A 19,858-nucleotide genomic window follows, 5' to 3' on the forward strand; every position below is an offset into this window, starting at 1 on the left:
GTTCTAAGCATATTCTATAACTAGGTTTTTACAAATACTACAAAAAACAACAAGCAACCAGGTTTTCTTTTCAAAACAAAATAAAAATTTATGTTGAGCCAAAAGTATTCTATATAAAGATACTAGTGCATCTTTCTAGCCCCCTCCCTCTACATTAAAGCTTGACAAGTGCTTCCCTTGTAGTAACTTAGACTCTAAAAATAACATGTGTTCATAATGTCATGCGTTTAATTTACTGATCGTTATTCAAAACCTTGTGAGCATTTACATTTGTTTTTAAAAGCAATCTGAAAAGAAAATATAACTAAGAGCTTTCAATTAGTAAAGTGAAATTTTAACTTATCCCCTATTAAATATTTATCTATCGAAATGTTGCTTAGAGGCTTCCAAGTATAGCAACTATGGGACTCTCCTCTGGAGAAACAGGATCAAAACTCAAATTGCTCTGTAGTAACACTTGGTTTACCTTTGTACTGTGGTGACGCAGTTGCTTTGACCTTAACCTTTGTAGTACGAGATTACACAAAGACACACCAAACAATGGACCCAAACTCACAGACATAGAAACACAGACACATAAACACAAACAAATAAACACAGACAAAAAAACAAACAAACAAAAGAGACACATACATGCACATCATACATATAAACACACACAAAGACAGATACACTGGCATGTACATGAAAACACACACAGACGCTTAAAAACACACAAAGCATAGATACACATACACACCTACATATACACAAACATACGCAGATATACACAGAGGTGTCTCTCTCTGTGAGACACCGTCATATATATATATATATATATATATATATATTATATATATATATATATATATATATATATATATATATATATATATATATATATATATATATATATATATATATATTTCACCTGGGCTTATCTTTTGTCATAACGAAAGACATATCGCTGAACCTTTATTTCTTTTAATTGTTCAGGTGGTGCGACAAAAACTTCTTCTTTTGCCTTGGCTAGTCTTTTGCTATTATGAAAGATATTTCGCTGAACATTTGTTTCTTTTAATTGTTCAGATGGTGGGACAAAAACTTTTTCTTTTGCCTCGACTTGTCTTTTGTCATTATGAAAGATATATCGCTGAACCTTTGTTTCTTTTAATGGTTCAGGTGGTGGGAAAAACTGCCTTTTCTTCCAATGATTTATCTAGTTCAGGTTTTTGATTTTCGAAGGTATGGTAGGTATTAATTACCTTATCAGGGGCGAATCCATGATCTTTTTTTAGGGGGGGGGGCAAAATAGGCTGATCTGATAAACTTGCGCTAGGAGCAAGTTCAATTAACACAAATTTGCGTTAATTAGGTAAATTAAACTACTTTAGACAACGTTCGGGGGGGGGGGCGCCCCCCTCACCACCCTTGGATCCGTTACTGGACCTTTTCTATTGCAAAATCCAAAACCTAATAATCATTGCTATCATTTTCAATTTGTTTGCTTCGTTTTACTTCGGCCTGTCTTTCGTCATTATGAAATACATATCGCTGAACCTTTGTTTTTTTAAACAAAGGTATAGTAGATTTGTTTGGTTCGTTTTACCTCGGCGTGTCTTTCATCAATATGAAACACATATCGCCGAACCTTTTTTTTTTAAAGCAAAGGTATGGTAGGCATTGATAAGCTTATACATGTCAAAATCTCAAACCCAATCATGATCGCTATCATTACACATTTTGAAACGTTTTGATTATCACTGTCCAGGTTGATTTTCATTGACTCGCTCACATGTTTGGTGTTACATGTGTTCTAACTGCATGTGTCTTTGCTTTTAATTTTCATTTTTGACACGCAGCAGCTTTTTTCTAACTGTGTGTGTCTTTGCTCATCATTTTTTTTTTAATCGCTCACTTGCTTGGTGTCGCATGTCTTCTGACCGCGTGTGTCTTTGCTCTTGATTTCGTTTTTGAAATTCTCTAATTGTCGTTTTCGTATATCTTCTAACCATCCGTATCTATGTTCTTCATTTTCATTTGTGACATGTTTTTGGATTTTGATTATTTAAGCCTATTTAGATTCCTATTTATCAGCCTATTATTCTTTCGACTAATCTTCCCCAATTGGATTAGTCATAATTGATAGTCTAGGTTGTCGATTTTCACATCTTATCACGTTTGATACTTCAGGTATTGGTTCCAAAGAATCATCATTTATAGTGACTGCAACTGCAAATTTTCGTTTTTTGGGCCTTCCAACAAACATTATATCATAGGCATCGCAATAGTGCTGCCTAAGTGAATAACAATGTTGGCAAATGCAATATTTTTTTTTTGTTTCCTTTAGACAAGGGTACTTCGTATTGAAGGAGTTGTCGTAGAAACTTCGAAAAGGGCTCATTCGATTGAAATTTGGAAGGGCTAGTGCCCTTTTTAATAGTCGAAACCGATTAGAGGGCAACTAACCCCTCTTCCAAGCCCGCCATTTCCCCGAACACATCCAATGAAAATTTTGAGATGGCTGTTATTTTCAACGCAGTTGAAAGTTCTGGTAATTATGTCTCTGAGGAGGACAATCTCCCCACAGCCCTCAAGGAAATGATTGCAAGTTACGCCCTGGGGGTCTATAAGGTTTTTATTGAAAGCGTTGTCGTAGAAACTTCAAAAAAGGGCTCATTCGATTGGAAATTCAAAGGGCTAGTGTCCTTTTTAATAGTCAAAAGTGATTGGAGGGCAACTAACCCCCCTCTCAAGCCCAAGATTCCCCCCATACGCATCCAATCAAAATTTTTAGATAGAAATTTTGTTCAACGTAGTTGAAAGTTTGGAAATTGGGTCTTTGAGGATAATAACCCCCTCAGAGCCCTGTAAGGTATGCCCTGGGGACGTATAAGATTTTTTATAGAAAGCGTTGCCATAGAAACTTGAAAAAAAACTCATTTGATTGGAAATTGAAAGAGCTAGTGCCCTTTTTAATAGTCGAAAGTGATTGGAGAATAAGTAAACCCCCTCTTACGCCTACCATTTCCCCAAACACATGCAATCAAAAATTTGAGATAGCCATTTTGTTCAAACTAGTTGAAATTTCTGGAAATTATGTTTTTAAGGATGACAAACTCCCAACAACCCTCAGGGCAATGGTGGTAAGTTATGCCCTGAGAGCATACAAGGTTTTTATAGAAAGCGTTGTCGTAGAAACTTCTAAAAATGCTCATTCGTTTTGAAATTAAAAGGGCTAATGCCCTTTTTCATAGTTCAAAGTAATTGGGAGGGGGGGAGCAAACCCCCTCTCACGCCAACCATTTCCCCAAGACATCCAATAAAAATTTTCAGGTATACATTTTCTTCAACGTAGTTGAAAGTCCTGGAAATTAGGTCTTTGAGGATGATAACCCCCTCAGAGCCCTCAGGGCAAGGGTTGTAAATTATGCCCTGGGGGCATATAAGTTTGTTTTTTTTTAGAAAACGCTGTTGTAGAAACTTAAAAATGGCTCTTTTCTTTGGAAATTAAAAGGGCTAGTGCCGTTTTTAATAATCGAAAGTGATTGGAAAGCAACTAACGCCCCTCTTGCGCCCATTATTTCCCCAAACACATTCAATCAAAATATTGAGACAGCTATTTTGTTCATCGTAGTTGAAAGTTCTGGAAGTTATGTCTTTGAGGATAATAAACCCCTCACACCCCTCAGGGCAAGGGTTGTAATTTATGCCCTAGGGCGTATACGGTTTTTATAGAAAGCGTTATTGTAGAAACTCCAAAAAGGGCTCATTCAATTTGAAATTGAAAGGACTAGTGCCCTTTTTAATAGTAAAAAATAACTTGAGAGCAATCAACCCCCCTCTCACGCCCACAATTTCCCCTAACATATCCATTAAATATTTTTGGATAGGCATTTTGTTCAACGTTGTTTAAAGTTTTGAAAATCATGTCATTGCGGACGACAACCTCCCCCCATATCCCCAAGTGTAAGGGTTGTAATTCATGCCTTGGGGGCATATGAGGTTTCTTATAGACAGCATTGTCATAGAAAGTTCAAAAAGAGCTCATTCGATTGGAAATTGAAAGGGCTTGTTTCCTTCTTAATAGAAGAAAGCGATTGGAGGGCAACTACCCCCGCCCTCTCACGGCCAACTTTCTTCCAACCACATCTAATCAAAATTTTGAAATAACTATTTTTTTTAAACGTGGTGGAAAGTTCAAGAAATTAGGTCTTTGATGATGACAACCCCAACACAGTTCTCAGAGTAAGGGTTGTAAGTTATGCCTGGGGGCATATAAGGTTTTTTTTTATAAAAAGTGCCGTAAAAGCTTCAAAAACGGCTCATAAATGAAACCCAAAACAAACAGAAATTAAAGTAAATAACAGAATCAAACTCAAAACGAGCAGAAACTAGCATGAGTAGGGTTCTGAGCCCCAAGGTTTCTTAACAGCCAGAATATAATTTGTACTTTACAAAAAAAAATTCTTTTAAATGTTTTCACTTTTATATCTTTAAGAAATTAAAAATTAATTTCGATTTTAAAGAATAAATATCAGCATATGTGTATTAAACTGATAATGCACATTTTTTTCAGTGAAGTACAAATTATATCGGTACAGTACACAATAATAAAAATTGTACAGTACAAAATAAAAATTGGTCTATAATTTTCAACATCCCCAGTATTCCTTCCTTTATGTGTTATAACTTTTGATGATTTAAAACAACTCGGAAGCACTCCCTCTTTTAGACACTGGTTAATTAATGAAGCAAAAGTTGGTGCAATCACTTCTTAAAATGTTTTTATTGTCCTAATTGAAGCAATATCAGAACCAGCAGCAGAATCTTTCCTAGGTATCAACCCTGGTAATAATGATTTCTGGGACTTCTGTTAAATTTTTGAAAATTTGTGTTTCCCAGGTTCTCAATGGCCCCTATTCGAAAGAGTCCTTATTTTAGTTTCAGTGTTAATTTTGAGGTTTAGATTCTATTGTCCTTTGTACTTTTATCTGCATTTTTCATTATTATTATTATTATTATGTGCAATGAGGACATTTTAGCAGAAGTCTTAACCGATATGTTTGCATAATTATTTCTTCTGTTTTTCATTGACTATTATTGCCCTTGTTTCTCTCTTCTTTGTGATTTTTTATTTTGTCGTATTAATATATTTTAATTGTAAATTTGTTACATATGTCCAGCATTTGTGAAGTGTGTGGTAGTTCTCTAAAGCAGCGTACCATGCGTGTCTAGCTAGAATCCCATGTCAAGACAGATTTCAATGTCTAGGCAACGACCGTTCACAAGTAAAATTCGGTGCTTAAATAGACACGCTAGACAAGGCACTTGGCTAGACTTAGATTTCTAGATTCTAGAACTCAGTGTCTTAGATTTTCGGTCACAGCCAATCAGAATGTGTCAAGTTCCACTATTTTCATCATCTGTATTTACATTTTAAAAGCTGAAATTTATTTTTGTTTTCTCATTAATTTTTTTTTTCATTTTGTTTCAAATATGTAACACCAGACGTAATAGTGAAGCACACTAAGTAAATTGTTTGGATTATCTAATCGATTATCTTGTGACAGTAAAAATAGGGATTACAATTTTGAAAGTTTTGCCCGCATAAGGTCTCTTAACTGGCTAGAAATGACAACTATAATTTATTCTAAACTAAATTTAAAGTTTCAGCTAAGCAACGAATTTTACTTATGAACGGTCGTTGCCTAGACATTGAAGTATGGCTTGACACGTGTCTAGACAAGGGATTCTAGCTGGACTCGCATGTGAAAGCCGCTTAAGGATATACCGTCTTATTGGTCCCCAGTGGGGGAGGATCAATCCTCCACGAGGAGAAGACCTTGGGTAGCGTGGCAGGCAGAGTTCGTATCTACTGAAGATGTTGCTAAAACTACTTTAATAAACAAATAAACAAAATACAATACTAATGTACACTCGTGAACAGTTTTCTTGAAGCCGTAGAGAATCGGAGTTATAGTCAACTTGCACCGGCTGGCACAGTCGATTTGGAGGTGGGTGCTGCACTCTCCAAGCTCGCCATCTACAGCTGGTTAGTGGAGGTTACAAAAACTCTCCAACGGCAATTGATGTGGAGGTTGTCGTTAAACTCTCTCAGCTCACCGTATATTATGGAAAGGTGAAGGTTGCTCAAACTCTCCCAGTAGTGTTCCTCTACCACTTGTTACTGCTGGTTCCCAAACCTGAACTGTACACAAGTTGTGCCTTCCCTTACCCTCTTCTCTTCCAGGTCCCAAGTATAGAATTTCAGTTCCATGACCCCTAAAGTAGCCTCTCATTGGCTGGCAATGAAAAAATATATAAATGTTTTTACTTTTATAAGTTTAACAAATCAAATAATATTAACATTTTGATTACTAAATATCAGTATATGTATATTAAACTGACAATGCACATTCATTTGTATTTTTTTCAGTAAAGTGCAAATTATGTCCTGGCTTTGGGAAGGCATAGGGGTTTTGAGCACAACTTATGTTAATTTCTGCTCGTTTTGAGTTTGACTCGGTTATTTATTGTAATTTCTGTTCGTTTCGGGTTTCATTTATTTATCAAGGCTGATTGTTTGGCAGATTATTTTACTTTATTTTTGCTCATTTTTCGTTTAATGGAGTTCTTTACTTTCCTTTAAAAACTTGTTCTGTGAAAAAGCTTTTTTAATTAATTTCTGTTTGTTTTTTATTGACATAGCCTTTTCAGAGAAAAAAAAATAATACATTAAATCTTTTCGTATTTTTTAAGACTTTATAGTTTGGCCTGCTATTTGCATGGTGGAGAAAAATTTTCAGCAATTTTCAACAACATATACCCTTTTAAAATTTGGACATAAATAATAGTGTTGAATTTAGTTCATACCTTCTCTAGTTGATCTGAAATGGAAAAATTGATACCATTAAAAAAATCTGTTTACTTTCTTTGATAGCTTGGATACACTTACGTTAGTTTGATTTGGTTAAACTTTAAAAGCAGAAGTAGCCCCGAAAGTTTGAACATATACCCTCATTCCTTCTTGGGATACTGCTGAGATGCCTTATTGGGAATTAGCATTAACACAGTGCATTTTGATTTAATCTTAAGGCATTATTTAGTTTTTAATTATAATGGGAAAATGGGAGGGGGGGCGTGGTAGGAGGATTAGTTGCCCTCCAATAACCTTCGACTAATTAAAAGGGCATCAGCCCTTTCTGTTTTCCATCGAATAAGCCCTTTTCAAAGTTCCCACGAAAACTCCTTTGATACGAAGCGCCCTGGTCTAAACAACAACAACAGCAACAAAAATCATACATTATACCCAAATCGTTCTTTACTTTAAACATATCAAGCCTTCCAATCACTTTCGATTATTAAAAAGGGCACTAGGCCTTTCGATTTTCAATCGAATGAGGCTTTTTTGAATTTCTACGACAACGCTTTCTATAAAGACCTTATATGCCAGGGCATGAATTACAACCCTTACCCTAAGGGCTGCTATGGTGGTTGTCATCCTAAGACCTAATTTCCAGAACTTTCAACTACGTTAAACAAAATGGCTATCTCAAAATTTTGATTGGATGTGTTTGGAAAATGGTGGGTTTGAGAGCACGTTAGTCGCCCTCCAATTACTTTCATTTATTAGAAATGGCACTAGCCCTTTCAATTTCCAATCAAATGAGCCAAATTGAAGTTTCTACGACAACACTTTCAATGAACCTTATATGCCCCTAGTGCATAACTTACAACCCTTGCACTGATTGCTGGGGGGAGGGGGTTGTCACTAACAAAGCCTTAATTTCCAGAGCTTTCTACTACGATGAACAAAATGACTATCTGAAAATTTTGATTGGATGTATTTGGAGGAATAGTGGGCGTGAGAGGCGGGTTAGTTACCTCTCCAATCGCTTTCGAAGATTAAAAAGGGCACTAACCCTCTCAATTTCCAATTGAATGAGCCTCTTTTGAAGTTTTACGAACCTCTATCTATAAAAACCTTATAGGCCCCCAGGGCCTAACTTACAGCCTTTGCCCTGTGGGCTCTGGGGGGTTTGTCATCCTTAAATACATAATTTCCAGAACTTTCCACTATGTTGAACAATATCGCTAACTCTAAACTTTGATTGTATACTTTTGGGGAAATGGTGGGCCTGAGAGGGGGTTACTTACTCTCCAGTCACATTCAACAATTAAAAAGGGTAATTTCAATTTCCAATCAAATGAGCCCTTTTTAAAACTTTTACAACAACTTTCTATATAAACTTTATATGCCCTCAGGGCATAACTTACAACCCTTACATTGAGGGCTCGGAGGGGGTTATCATCCTAAGAAACCAAATTTCCAGAACTTTCAACTACATTGAACAAAACGGATATCTCAAAACTTTAACTGGATGTGTTTTGGAAAATGGTTGAAGTTAGAAGGGGGTTAGTTGCCCTTCAATCACTTTCGACTATTAAGAAGGGCACTAGCCCTTTCAATTTCCAATTAAATGAACCCTATTTGAAGTTTCTACAACATCGCTTATCTATAAAAACTTTAAATACCCCTAAGCCATAATTTACAACCCTTGCCCTGAGGGATGTGGGGGGAGGGGAGGGGTTGTCACCCTTAAAAACCTAATCTCCAAAACTTTAAACTATGTTGAATAAAATGGTTATTTAAACATTTTGATTGGATGTGTTTGGGGAAAAAGTGGGCGTGAGAGGGGGGTTAGTTTCCCTCAAATCACTTCCGACTACTAAAAAGGGCACTAGCCCTTTGAATTTCCGATCGAACAAGCCCTTTTTCAAGTTTCTACGACAAAAATTTCAATAAAAACCATATAAACCCACAGGGCATAACATATAATCCTTGCCTTGAAAACTGTGGGGGGACTGTCCTGCTCAAAAGTATAATTTCCTGGACTTTAAACTGCGTAGAACAAAATGGTTATCTCAAAATTTTAATTGGATGTGTTTGGGGAAATGGTGGGCGTGTAAGGGGTGTTATTTGCCTTCCAATCACTTTCGAAGATTAAAAAGGGCACTAGCCATTTCAATTTCCAATCGAATGAGCCATTTTTGAAGTTTCTACGACATCATATTCTATAAAAATCTTATATGCCCACAGGGCATAACTAACAACCCTTACCCTGAGGGTTGTGGGGGAGGGAGGGTTGTCATCCTCAAAGACCGAATTTCGAGAACTTCAATATTTTGATTGGATGTGTTTGGGGAAATGGTGGGCGTGGAAGGAGTGTTAGGTGCCTTCCAATTACTTTCGACTATTAAAAAGGGCACTAGCCACTCCAATTTCCAATCGAATGAACCCTTTCGTAGTTTCTACGACAACTCCTTTGATAGGAAGTGCCTTGGTATGAAAAAAATACATTGTACCAATATCGGTCTTTACTTAGGTAGCGCGATTGTGCTGCCTAGGATATCTCCAAATTTGCCAGTTTATCTTAAAATTCTTTATTCCCATTTTCTAAATATTTTTTTTTTCCGTTTTATATTACCAAACTGATAATAGTATTTTGACTTTCCGCAACTACTATAATCGTTAATTCATTTGTAGAATCAGTGTTACTAGCAGCAACATCAAGATCATATTCACCTTCTTCCCTCCAAGTGCTCTCTGTATCAACTCCAGTAGTGCGAGGTTGCTCTCTTTTACATCCCATGATTTCGGGACATGGAATTGGCTAAGGAGTTCCAGAAAGAATACAAAGAGACATTTGCGTAGATACGTATTTATCTCTTATTTACTCCAAAGAAGAGCTTCTGCACTAGTGATTACAACTTGGAAAGGTCTTTTCTAGTTCTTGCTAAGTTACTGAAAAGGTTAAAATCCTTTGCATAGAGGCCAAAGATGTCAATTGGAACGAAAATGGCTGGTAATTATAGGTTCTTTTAGCCTACAAAACGAAGATATTGTAACTAGTCCATAAATCACATAAAGGAGGACACATGGTTAGGCATCGAACCTCAATCAAGACTTGGTAAATATTGCATTGTATTGAGTCGACAAAACATTGCAAACAGTGTCATGACTACCAGGCGGCAGCTAGAACATGACCAACTGAGAGTCAAATATGGTAGCGTAGAAAGATAGAAGAGAGATAAAACAGAAGAGAAAAGAGGGTTGTTATAGAGAACAAATTTTGTAACTGTAATAGCAACATTGCTCGTTCTTACCTAGGTTCTTGCTATCAGAAACACCCAAGGCTTTACATGTTTTTTGATCAGTAATTATTATCATGCATTTTTCCCATTTCCTTTTATTATTTGTCCTATGGGTCAAATTTGGGTTTTGTGTTCGACGGTTGAAAAATAAATTATGATGGGATGCTTGTATTGTGTTATTCTATCTGCGCAAACCTAGCTTATGGTGTTATTTCTTCCTTAGTCTTTCAACTTACGATTATCTTGGTACAACATCTCTCCTTATCAATATGAGATATAAGTGCACTTCTCGTTGGGGATGAACGAAAAATTTTGCTTCGCAAAAACGTTGGAGCTCTTGAAGTAATAACGATAGACTGAAGCCGATCTATAATTGGGCGCATGGCAAGTGATGAATCCAAACAACTAAAAAGAAGACATAAAATTTGTTATGAAAAAAGGAGAGAAACAAATTTGACTTGATCGCATTGATAAGAAACAATAGAACCAGATCTGATTGCAAAAAGGACAACAATTGCAGAAAAAATTACTATTTTTTCTAACTAACATATGGGTTACAAATAACAACAGTTGACTCTCCACATAATTCTAAAAAAAGCGAAAAAAATATACATTCATTGCCACATTAGATTGACCATAAGTCCCGACACAATTAGTATATCAAGGACGACCCCCCCCCCCCCAACAAAAAAAAACAAAGAAAAGAATTATACTTCCCTAGAAAAAAGTCCAACTTCACCACCCCCTACAGAACAAACCATCAGCCATTCAAACTTATAGTCAGGGACCCAGCCAACGAAATTCTAACATCACAGGCTTCAACGAACTAAAGAAGGTTCGAGGAATTTATCAGGGGTAGAATTGGTTGCTGAAAACGTATATAGGCGATTGCAACGAAAACTTTGTGCGCCAAAGGAGATATCACCAAATTTGCGTAATTGATCGTCATCAGCTATATTTTCTGTTTTTCAACCTAGATGAGAGATTTAAACTAAGAATGAGAACAGAATAAGGTACAATCGGGTACAAATGGGGAATAAGGTACAGATGGTGAAACAGGGCAATTGGGGCTGCACAGGAAGGTGACAAAAACTTCGCAACTCCATTCCGCTGGTGGTGTCAAAACAGAAGCCACTTGGAATAAATTGAAGCGCATATATATTGAATCCTAGCCTCATCAGAAGTACGTCCAAAATAAAAAAAAGCTACAGAAATAAAGCTTTTGATGAAAAAAAAAAACAGAAAGAAAAAGAATCTAAAGAAAATGACCACAAATTATGCATATGTTATGTTTCTTCGGGCATATTATCACACTCTCTGGCACAAGCACACAGAACATCACAAAATCGAAGAAGGCATTTGCAGTTTTTGGTGCACTTTTTGCTACACTCACAAAAAAGGAGTTGTAAATATCCCGACGGAAGCGAGAAAGCGCTCGAAACAACAGAAACGTCTTGTTCAGAAAATTGCCATCCATAACTCAAAGGGCTTGGCAGATATGGTCTTCCAATCAATGAGGTATTCCAGATGGCGAGCTGATAGTAAGAACGCTTACGATGATCCACAAACGCCCCCTCTATAGGAGAGAACACTTTCAGATCCTTCTTACGAGGTTACACGTCTACTCGTAAATCACTGAGAGAAAACTAATTAGGATTCATTCCATCAGCGCTGATTATCAGCTTTCTTGCAATATCTTGGAAGGAGAACATACTGGCTTCCTTGAAGGTTTCATCTCTCAGCTTCTGAATTGCACACTGAATCATGACTTAAACATAAAGCTGTCATCTTGTCTTCAAATCCTCTAGACAGTCATACACGCAAGGTGTCGGCAGTACTTAAGCTGCTTATTTAGTCAATTCCATTAGCTTCCCCTGTTTCATAGATTACTTTAATGAAATTTGCTTTGCTCTTTGTATTTGCAACAATCTTTGTCCATTTTCCAATTCTTGAGCTTGTCGAAAAGGAGTAGACTGTCGAGCAGTAGCCGCGAAACTGGTGACACCCACTGAAGTCCTTCATAGATGTACTGCCACCGTCTGGATCAGTGTGACCAAATAGTCTGTCCTACCTGTCACCCACGATATGAATTTCACTTGCTGCTTCAAGTATCCCTTTCAAAACGGCTTTAAGCAACCGCACGGCACAGATTTCGATGGTTTCATGTTCAGCTGGTGACTTTTGGAGAACCAGTGGCATGAATTTAATAACAAAGGCTTCATGCCGATACAAGCAACGTTCCTCTTCGAAGTTTAGGTTTTCAGGCCATTCACTCAAGCCACTGGCCTCTCTCAGAAAGTCTAGTACGGCAGACGTAACACCACTTCGAAGTGCCTACGTAGAATCCCTGAGCTAAAAAATTGAAGGAGCATATGAAACAAGTTCAAAGCTCAGAATCTTCTTAAGCTGTTTCAGTCCACTGTTAGTGTTGGAATGCATCCCACACAGTATTCTCTTTACTGTCATAAGCTCTGAAAAAACTATACTTGATCCAAGGACATTCCTTTTTGATCCCTATTTTCTTAAGCGAACATCCATTGGGGTTACTTTAACTTTTAAAGGCTTTTTCATCCCCTTTGACATACTTGGCTTCAAGTCCCCGTTCCTCAGCTGCAAAAAAGGAGCTCGCAATCGATGGAATGGCATGCTCATTGGTTATCACATTCATAGCGATTTATTCAGTTGTAGTAAAGGGGTCTGTACTGCAGTGGAATATAGACACAGCCATTTTTCCGAGCAACATCTGCTTTTCAATAAATTTTGAGCTATCTTCGTGATGCAGAGAATCAAACTCTGAAGTTTCATTCATATTGATAAGGTCATACAAAGCAGACAAAACTGAGGCAACAAAAGGTAGGGTATTAATCCACTTTGCGACTGCTAGTTGGCTTGTTGTAACACCAACCAGACCAGAATTTATTTTCGAATCAAGATATATGGTGGATTCGACAGTATGATCCGGTGGCAAAAGGTTAAACGAGCCTGGTCACCTTTCCACATTGAATATAGTCTTCGATTATCAACAAAGTTTTGACATTGATGTGCGCGCAATGAGATCGCATTGCTAGGTGGCACTCCCGTAAAATTTCCACTAGGTGCATAAGTACAGCACAGAGGGTGTCCGAGTGTGGAAAGATCTGGGTCACATCGGATAAGTTAGGGTGAGGGGAGGGGAGGGAAATAGCAAAAAAACTTAGTATTGCACAGACTATAGTTTTTTCACGCTAATGTCGATCAGTATAAGAATTTGTAAATTCTTAATGCTTGCAAGCATAAATTAAGGCAAGGTAAATGTGTAAAGTAGAGTGGAGAGATAATACCCACCCTCGACTCTTGAAATCCCTAATTAGTAAAATTATATCTGAAATTGCACTCACGGAGAAATATTCTACCAGTCAAAATACTAAAAAAAGCTCCCTAGAATAAAAATATACCCAATCTTTGTTTTTTCCTATTTCTGCAGATGCGCCCTTTTTGCCAATGGCGCAAGAAATTTTGAAAGCACCACCAGCTATTCGTTTTCAACGCTTTTTTTCGGTCTAGATTCTATATTCAAACCTTCTTTAGTTTGTTGAAGCCTGGTAGCTCGTATTTTCTAGCGATCTTTCTTTATCATGGGTCCTTGACTATTAGTATCTTTACAGGGAACTTTAATGAATCCCACACTCCTAACCCACAACTCATCCCAGTCTCTGACACACATCGAAACTCACCCAATCCCAAAACATATGGAACGAAATCTCTTTTAAACCAGAAAGAAAATTCTGGTGGGTGCCATCACCTCTTTTGAAATCCGTATATGTCGAAAATTTAATACCTACTTTTGGAAAGTGGGTACACAAAACATTCCTGACTGACTCCCAAGGCTTATTAGGCTTCCTTCATAGTCTTTGTATGGTAATCAATTTTTATTTTTCATAAAAGACAATTTATTTTTCCAATAAGTTCTTTATCATGTTCTATCAGATGTTGAGCCTGTAGTTGCACACCTTTTATGTACATCTCTTCCCTTTTTTTCTATTGATGCTACCAATATTTTTGTATCTAAGGTGTTATTGGCAACTTTTATCTTTGCTTTGCATCTTTAAACTCCAAGCACTCTTAAAATAGCAATTAAAAATTTTCGAACCATTTACCAAATTTAACAATAATGTCTGTAATATCATGCAGAAACATAAAATCTGCTTTGTTAAGTTTCCGCATAGACTCCAAGAGCAAATTCCCATCTACAAAATATATTTTAGCTACACTTTTTTTTTATTGGACTTGGGACAAATAGTTCCAGGGATATATGTTGCAATACCGAAATGACAATTTACACTGATAATAATTGCTGTAGGGCTCATATTATTAGAATTTACAAAGATACTATCAGTTATAGACTCCGAATTTTCTGTTACCAGTGTACATACAGCAATTGCAGAATAAAAACAAACTTTACCATTGTCCTTTTAGTTATCTAACAAAATATTTTACCTGATAATTTCTAAAAACTATATTTAAATCAATAGTAAACTCTCTACAAATAAAACAAGACGTTCTTGAATAGGTTACCGGTCCCCCAAAAAAGTTTCTTTGAATTCCAAAAATACTTCATAAGCACCAGACGGAGGTCTATAGATTACAACAAGCATAAACTTATTAATTAAATTACTTACATAAAAAACAATAGATTCAAATTTTCTTTCAAAATTAACTACCAAATTCGACCTAATATGTACAATAAATTCAATTTTCACGTAAACTGCTAATTCACCACGTCGGCATTGCATCCTATTTTGCATATACAAATTACAACATCCTATTTCTGGCAGTGTAAAGTTGCGGTCTTTAAGCCCATATTCCGTTAGTTTTAGGGTACATAGCTCAATCTTAAGCCATAGCTTTTAAAAGAAAATATATGATGTATTTATCCCTTGGCAGGGGCCTACATATTGCCCTTGATATATGTAACATATGACCCTTGATAGATGTAACATACATCTATCTATTTATGTTAGTTTAATGGTATCGTGTGCTTTATTATGTTTTTGTAATGTTTTGTAATTTTGCGTTGTTATTGTTATGTAGGCCACCATACTTTGCTATGAGTGTTATAATCATGTGCTATTATTTTGTGTGATTTTCCTTTTTTGCCATGGCCCAAAGTGGCTTTTATTGCAATAAAAAATATCTATTGTAGACTTCATCATATTCTTCTAGTCATTCATCACACAAAATAGAATACCAGGAATCCACACATCCAATATTCTCACCTACATCATTACCTCGACGGAGGACACTATCAAACAAACCCATTCATAGCCAGTGGGCTCCCTTCGAGCTCCCTCAACCTATTAATCAAATAAATCATTATCCAAAATTTAGGTAGGGACAAAAGAAGGATAAAGGAGGAGTAAAAACGAACAACAACCCCAAATGAATGCAACATGTAACAGCATCCAAGAAAATATTTATGTACTTAACGAAACAAGAACAAAACAAAACAACAAGCCGGTTAATAAGAGTGTAAGTCTAGACTCCCAAACAAAAAGATGAAACTCACTCAATAGGCTATATATAGCATATTTTATTCATTATTTTTTCCACAACACTATGAATATCCAACTCAAAACCCCAATTTACATTCTTAGCGATTTAAACCGTTTAACTTCGACGTTACCTGCAGATCTGGTAGATATAACCGGTAGTACGACAGGTGGTATCTAGCACTCAACACTTCTCTCAGTTGATGGCCGGCTTTTACACGCGCCCCTGGAAAACACCCCCCCGTGGAAAATATCCCCCTTCCGCGGAAAATACCCCTTGGAAAATTTTTCTCATGGGGGTATTTACCGGAAGGGGGGATTCGCACGAATGCAAGCTAACAGCCCATCCAGGTGCCTTATTCTAGTCTTATGAAGCCATACAACTGGCAGATAAAGCTGCATTTACAGCTCATATATGATAGCAGCCCAAACCTGGGGTTCAATTGATGCCAAAAAAAAAAAAAATCTACTATGTAATAGATAGTGTTCAGCTACTCCATTCCGCTGGATAACGTACTTTATCCACTTATAGAGAGGTGGCTTCTTCTTGACTAATTTTTTTACAGAAAAAAATTTGTATTAGCTGATGCCATTTTTGACGGCTTTGCAAGTAGGTCAACTTTAAAAGATCAAGTCAATTGGGAGCGAACAAAAGGAAAACACAGCCCTATCATCAGTTTAAGTTCTACCGCGAGGCTTCCTTGAAGCTTTCTCTCCAATTGAGACAATAAGTAGAATGTCATAAACGTTATGGATACTTATGGAAAGTTGATGTTAAGTACTAAAGCCAAAAGTTATGGAGACATTTTAATAGCAAAACTGCAATTGCTTCAGAAGAAGAGGGAAACCTGATTGATACCGAATTTTCAGTTTTGCTTATGGACTTTAAAGCTTACAAAATCATTGTTATTCGTCCACACCTTTTCAGGAATGCAATAATACTTCACGACTAAACCGTGTTGGCACAGCTTCAGCACTGAACGCCACAACTGTTACACTATTATTTATAAATTATTCACATATTTTGCTACGCTTAAGCAAAGAAGGAATAAAGGACTGATTGCAGCAGGCGACAAGGCTCTTCTACGCTTGTGGAGAGGTAATTCCAACAAAACTTACCTGAACTCTGACACTGTCTGTTCACATAAAAAGTATCCAGTATGGCCAGTTTTGACCACCCTAAACACTTACTATATATACATGCTGCTAAAAAATATCCGTATCTATATGTTTATTTTCAAATGATGACATGGTTGCACTCAGTTACAGCTATTGTACCTGAAGACAGGGACTGAAAAGCTTTTTTAAACGGCCATACACGCAATGTGACTCATATACCGCCTTCTCAAACTGATTCACTGCCACTGTAAAGTTAACTGTGCAGCTTTTGATGGGCCAGGCATCAATGGAATCATGTATAAGAGTCGGGTTGGCCTCAGAGAATATATTAGTAAGACCTATGGAGGGTATGTGGCCAAACAAGTCAAAGATCTATCCCTCCTATTTAGGAAGAAAGCTAGAATCATTAATCACCAAAAATTCTTACAACAACGTAAGAAACAAGATTTGATTTAATTCCACACTCTATGAGACCCAGAGTGAAAATATCTAGTAAGAACTAAAAATCTGCTCAACACAAAGCTTGTCTAATCTTTATTAATCATGAACTAAATGCCCTTCAACAGAGTAAAAACATGGTTTCTCAACAGATCAATAAAATTAGACAACAACTGAGCAATACTCTTACCCCAGAAGATTTCACTAAGGTTGGCAAGATCCATGACAAAGATTTTAAGTTTGTTTTTTCAATAACCAGGAAAGTACATGTAGACAAGCTAGAAAAACTTAAATTTGAGAAGTTTGCTACTAGAGTTGCACATAATTCTAGAGTGTCACCAGGTCCAGCAGTCATCAATTTTAGTCAACAAACATTTGACCAAAAGAAATTAAGACATTCTTTCAAAAGGATGGAAATTTTCTATCCCCCCAAACATATACCAGCAGAAGAAATCATCTCCAATGTAGAGTCAGCTTTAATTCTAAACAAGAAAACAATCAATGTTGATCCACAAGATATTAGAAGCTTGGTTTCTAATACCCTTAGAGAAGCTTTGTCCAAAAAGAAACATATTGAGGAGAATCTAACAAGAGATGAAATGAAGGTCCACACAGATCTCAAGAAAGATACCAACATCATAATTACCAAAGCTGATAAAGGCAATACAATAGTAATCCTCAATGAGACTGAGTATGTAGGCAAATCATTAAACCTCCTGAATAGCAACAAAGTACATGAAAAAGTTAATGTCAATGCTGTAAAGGTTGCTTATGATAATGAAAAAAATCTTTGGATAATCTTAGTCTCACAAATAGGATTAATGATCAACTTTATCGGAAACTCATTCCTCTCAGACCGGTCATTCCTAGATTTTATGGTGCACCCAAAATTCACAAACCAGATATTCCCCTTAGACCAATTGTGTCAACAATAGGTTCAGCTACACAAAAGTTGGAAAGGTATGCGGATGATATTTTAAGATCCATAACTCTCATCAGCAAACACACAACAAGAAATACCAAAGAAGCAGTTGAAAGGCTGAAAAGCATCAACATCTTGGAGAATACCACAATGTGCAGTTTCGATGTTGTATCTCTGTTTACTAGCATACCCTTGCCCTGATTTATACCAGCTTTACAATCAGCTTTGGAAAATGATGATTCCTGGAAAGAACTGACCAGCCTAGACACCACAGACATCATTATTCTCACGTCTTTATGTCTGAACAATGCTTACTTCACTTTCAGGCATCAAACCTACAAACAGAAGTGGGGCATACCAATGGGATTAGCCTTGGAACCGGTTCTTAGTGAGGTGTTTCAACAATATATCGAAAATAATATCTTCAAGCAGGACTTCAAGGATCTCCAACTCTACATGAGATATGTAGATGATTGCTTAATAATTTGGAATGGGACAGAAGACAAACTAAGATCCTTTCTCAATGCTTTTAACCAGCAGGATCCAAATATAAAGTTCACCATTGAACTTGAAAATAACCACAGTTTACCCTTCTTAGATGTTCTCATTACCAAACGGGAAACTAGGTTTGACTTGAGTGTATACAGAAAGCCAACTCATAGTGATAGATATCTGAGATATGACTCTTATAACCACCCAATAATTAAAAATTCTGTAGTCTATTCGCTGGTTGATAGAGCGTTTGTAGTGTGTTCCTCTGATTTTGAGCTGAAGGCTGAACTTGATCACATAAAAGATGTGTTGAAGAGGAAAGCCTTTGACATTGGACTCCCTCAAGGGGCTGTTCTAAGTCCACTTCTCTTCTCAGTTTATTGTCATGATATAAGCCTGGAAAATGTTCTTGGAGCAGAGCTCGTTCTGTATGCTGAAGACATTGCTGTTGCAGTTGTGGGGAGAGACCCTGTATGCTTACAGTCAGCCTCTCAAAAAGCTGTAGATATGCTATCAATTTGGGCAAAAAGTAATAATATGCTATTCTCAAGCAATATGTCAGTCAGTGTGTTTTTCCACAAAATACATAACCGGAATGCTTTCAAACCACTGGTGAAACCGAATAGACATGGGATTGTGGTTGCAGAACATGCACGCTTTCTGGGAGTTGTATTTGACCAAAAACTGACATGGAAACCCCATCTGGATGAGCTGATTGGCAGTCTCAAACAAAGACAAAACTTCATTAATGCTCTCTGTCTTGGAAAAAGAGGAGCCCCCACAGTCTTTGCTTCAACTATTGTCAAGTCAGTGGTGATATCCAAGATAGACTATGGATCATTTATATATGGATCTGCCAAGAAATGTCTCCTCAAGAAACTTGACACTACCCTCCATGCAATCTTATGATGAGCCCTCGGCTGCCTAAAATCAACTTCTATTGCAGCTATGTACTGTGAAGTGGGGATCCAGTCCTTCCACTCCAGAAGAAAATATCCCCTGCCAAGATATTTTGGAAGGAAGATAAGACTCAAGAATCACATTATATACAAAGGAATCATCAGCCACCACAACCCTGATGTTCGTTACAAACCAACAGGGATGCCCTCTTTTCAGAGATTCCTTTGCCTTCCTGGCATGGAAGAGTTCATAGAGAATGGCAGGCTGACTGTTAATGTGGATGATGATTCTGCCAGCGCCTCCAAAGGAATTGGGGAATTGA

At 36.9% G+C, this 19,858-nt stretch overlaps 2 protein-coding genes across 2 annotated transcripts in view; one reads left to right on the forward strand and one right to left on the reverse strand.

The window, feature by feature from the left end:
- The window catches only part of LOC148956247 (general transcription and DNA repair factor IIH helicase subunit XPD-like), a 68,283-nt gene that overhangs the window by 32,041 nt on the left and 16,384 nt on the right, over positions 1-19,858 (reverse strand). The window contains exon 2 of the mRNA XM_089090033.1: positions 10,374-10,542. Coding sequence (XP_088946159.1) covers positions 10,374-10,520 — 147 coding nt within the window. The 5' untranslated portion in view covers positions 10,521-10,542. The remainder of the gene's footprint in view (positions 1-10,373; positions 10,543-19,858) is intronic.
- On the forward strand, positions 17,360-18,157 carry LOC148956249 (uncharacterized). The gene has a single exon (XM_089090045.1). It carries the CDS (start codon positions 17,360-17,362, stop codon positions 18,155-18,157), a length of 798 nt encoding a protein of 265 aa, XP_088946171.1.

Source organism: Artemia sp. Qi Xiang Cuo, chromosome 1, assembly GCF_049724085.1.
Source record: "Artemia sp. Qi Xiang Cuo chromosome 1, ASM4972408v1, whole genome shotgun sequence".
Taxonomy (NCBI): Eukaryota; Metazoa; Arthropoda; class Branchiopoda; order Anostraca; family Artemiidae; genus Artemia; species Artemia sp. Qi Xiang Cuo.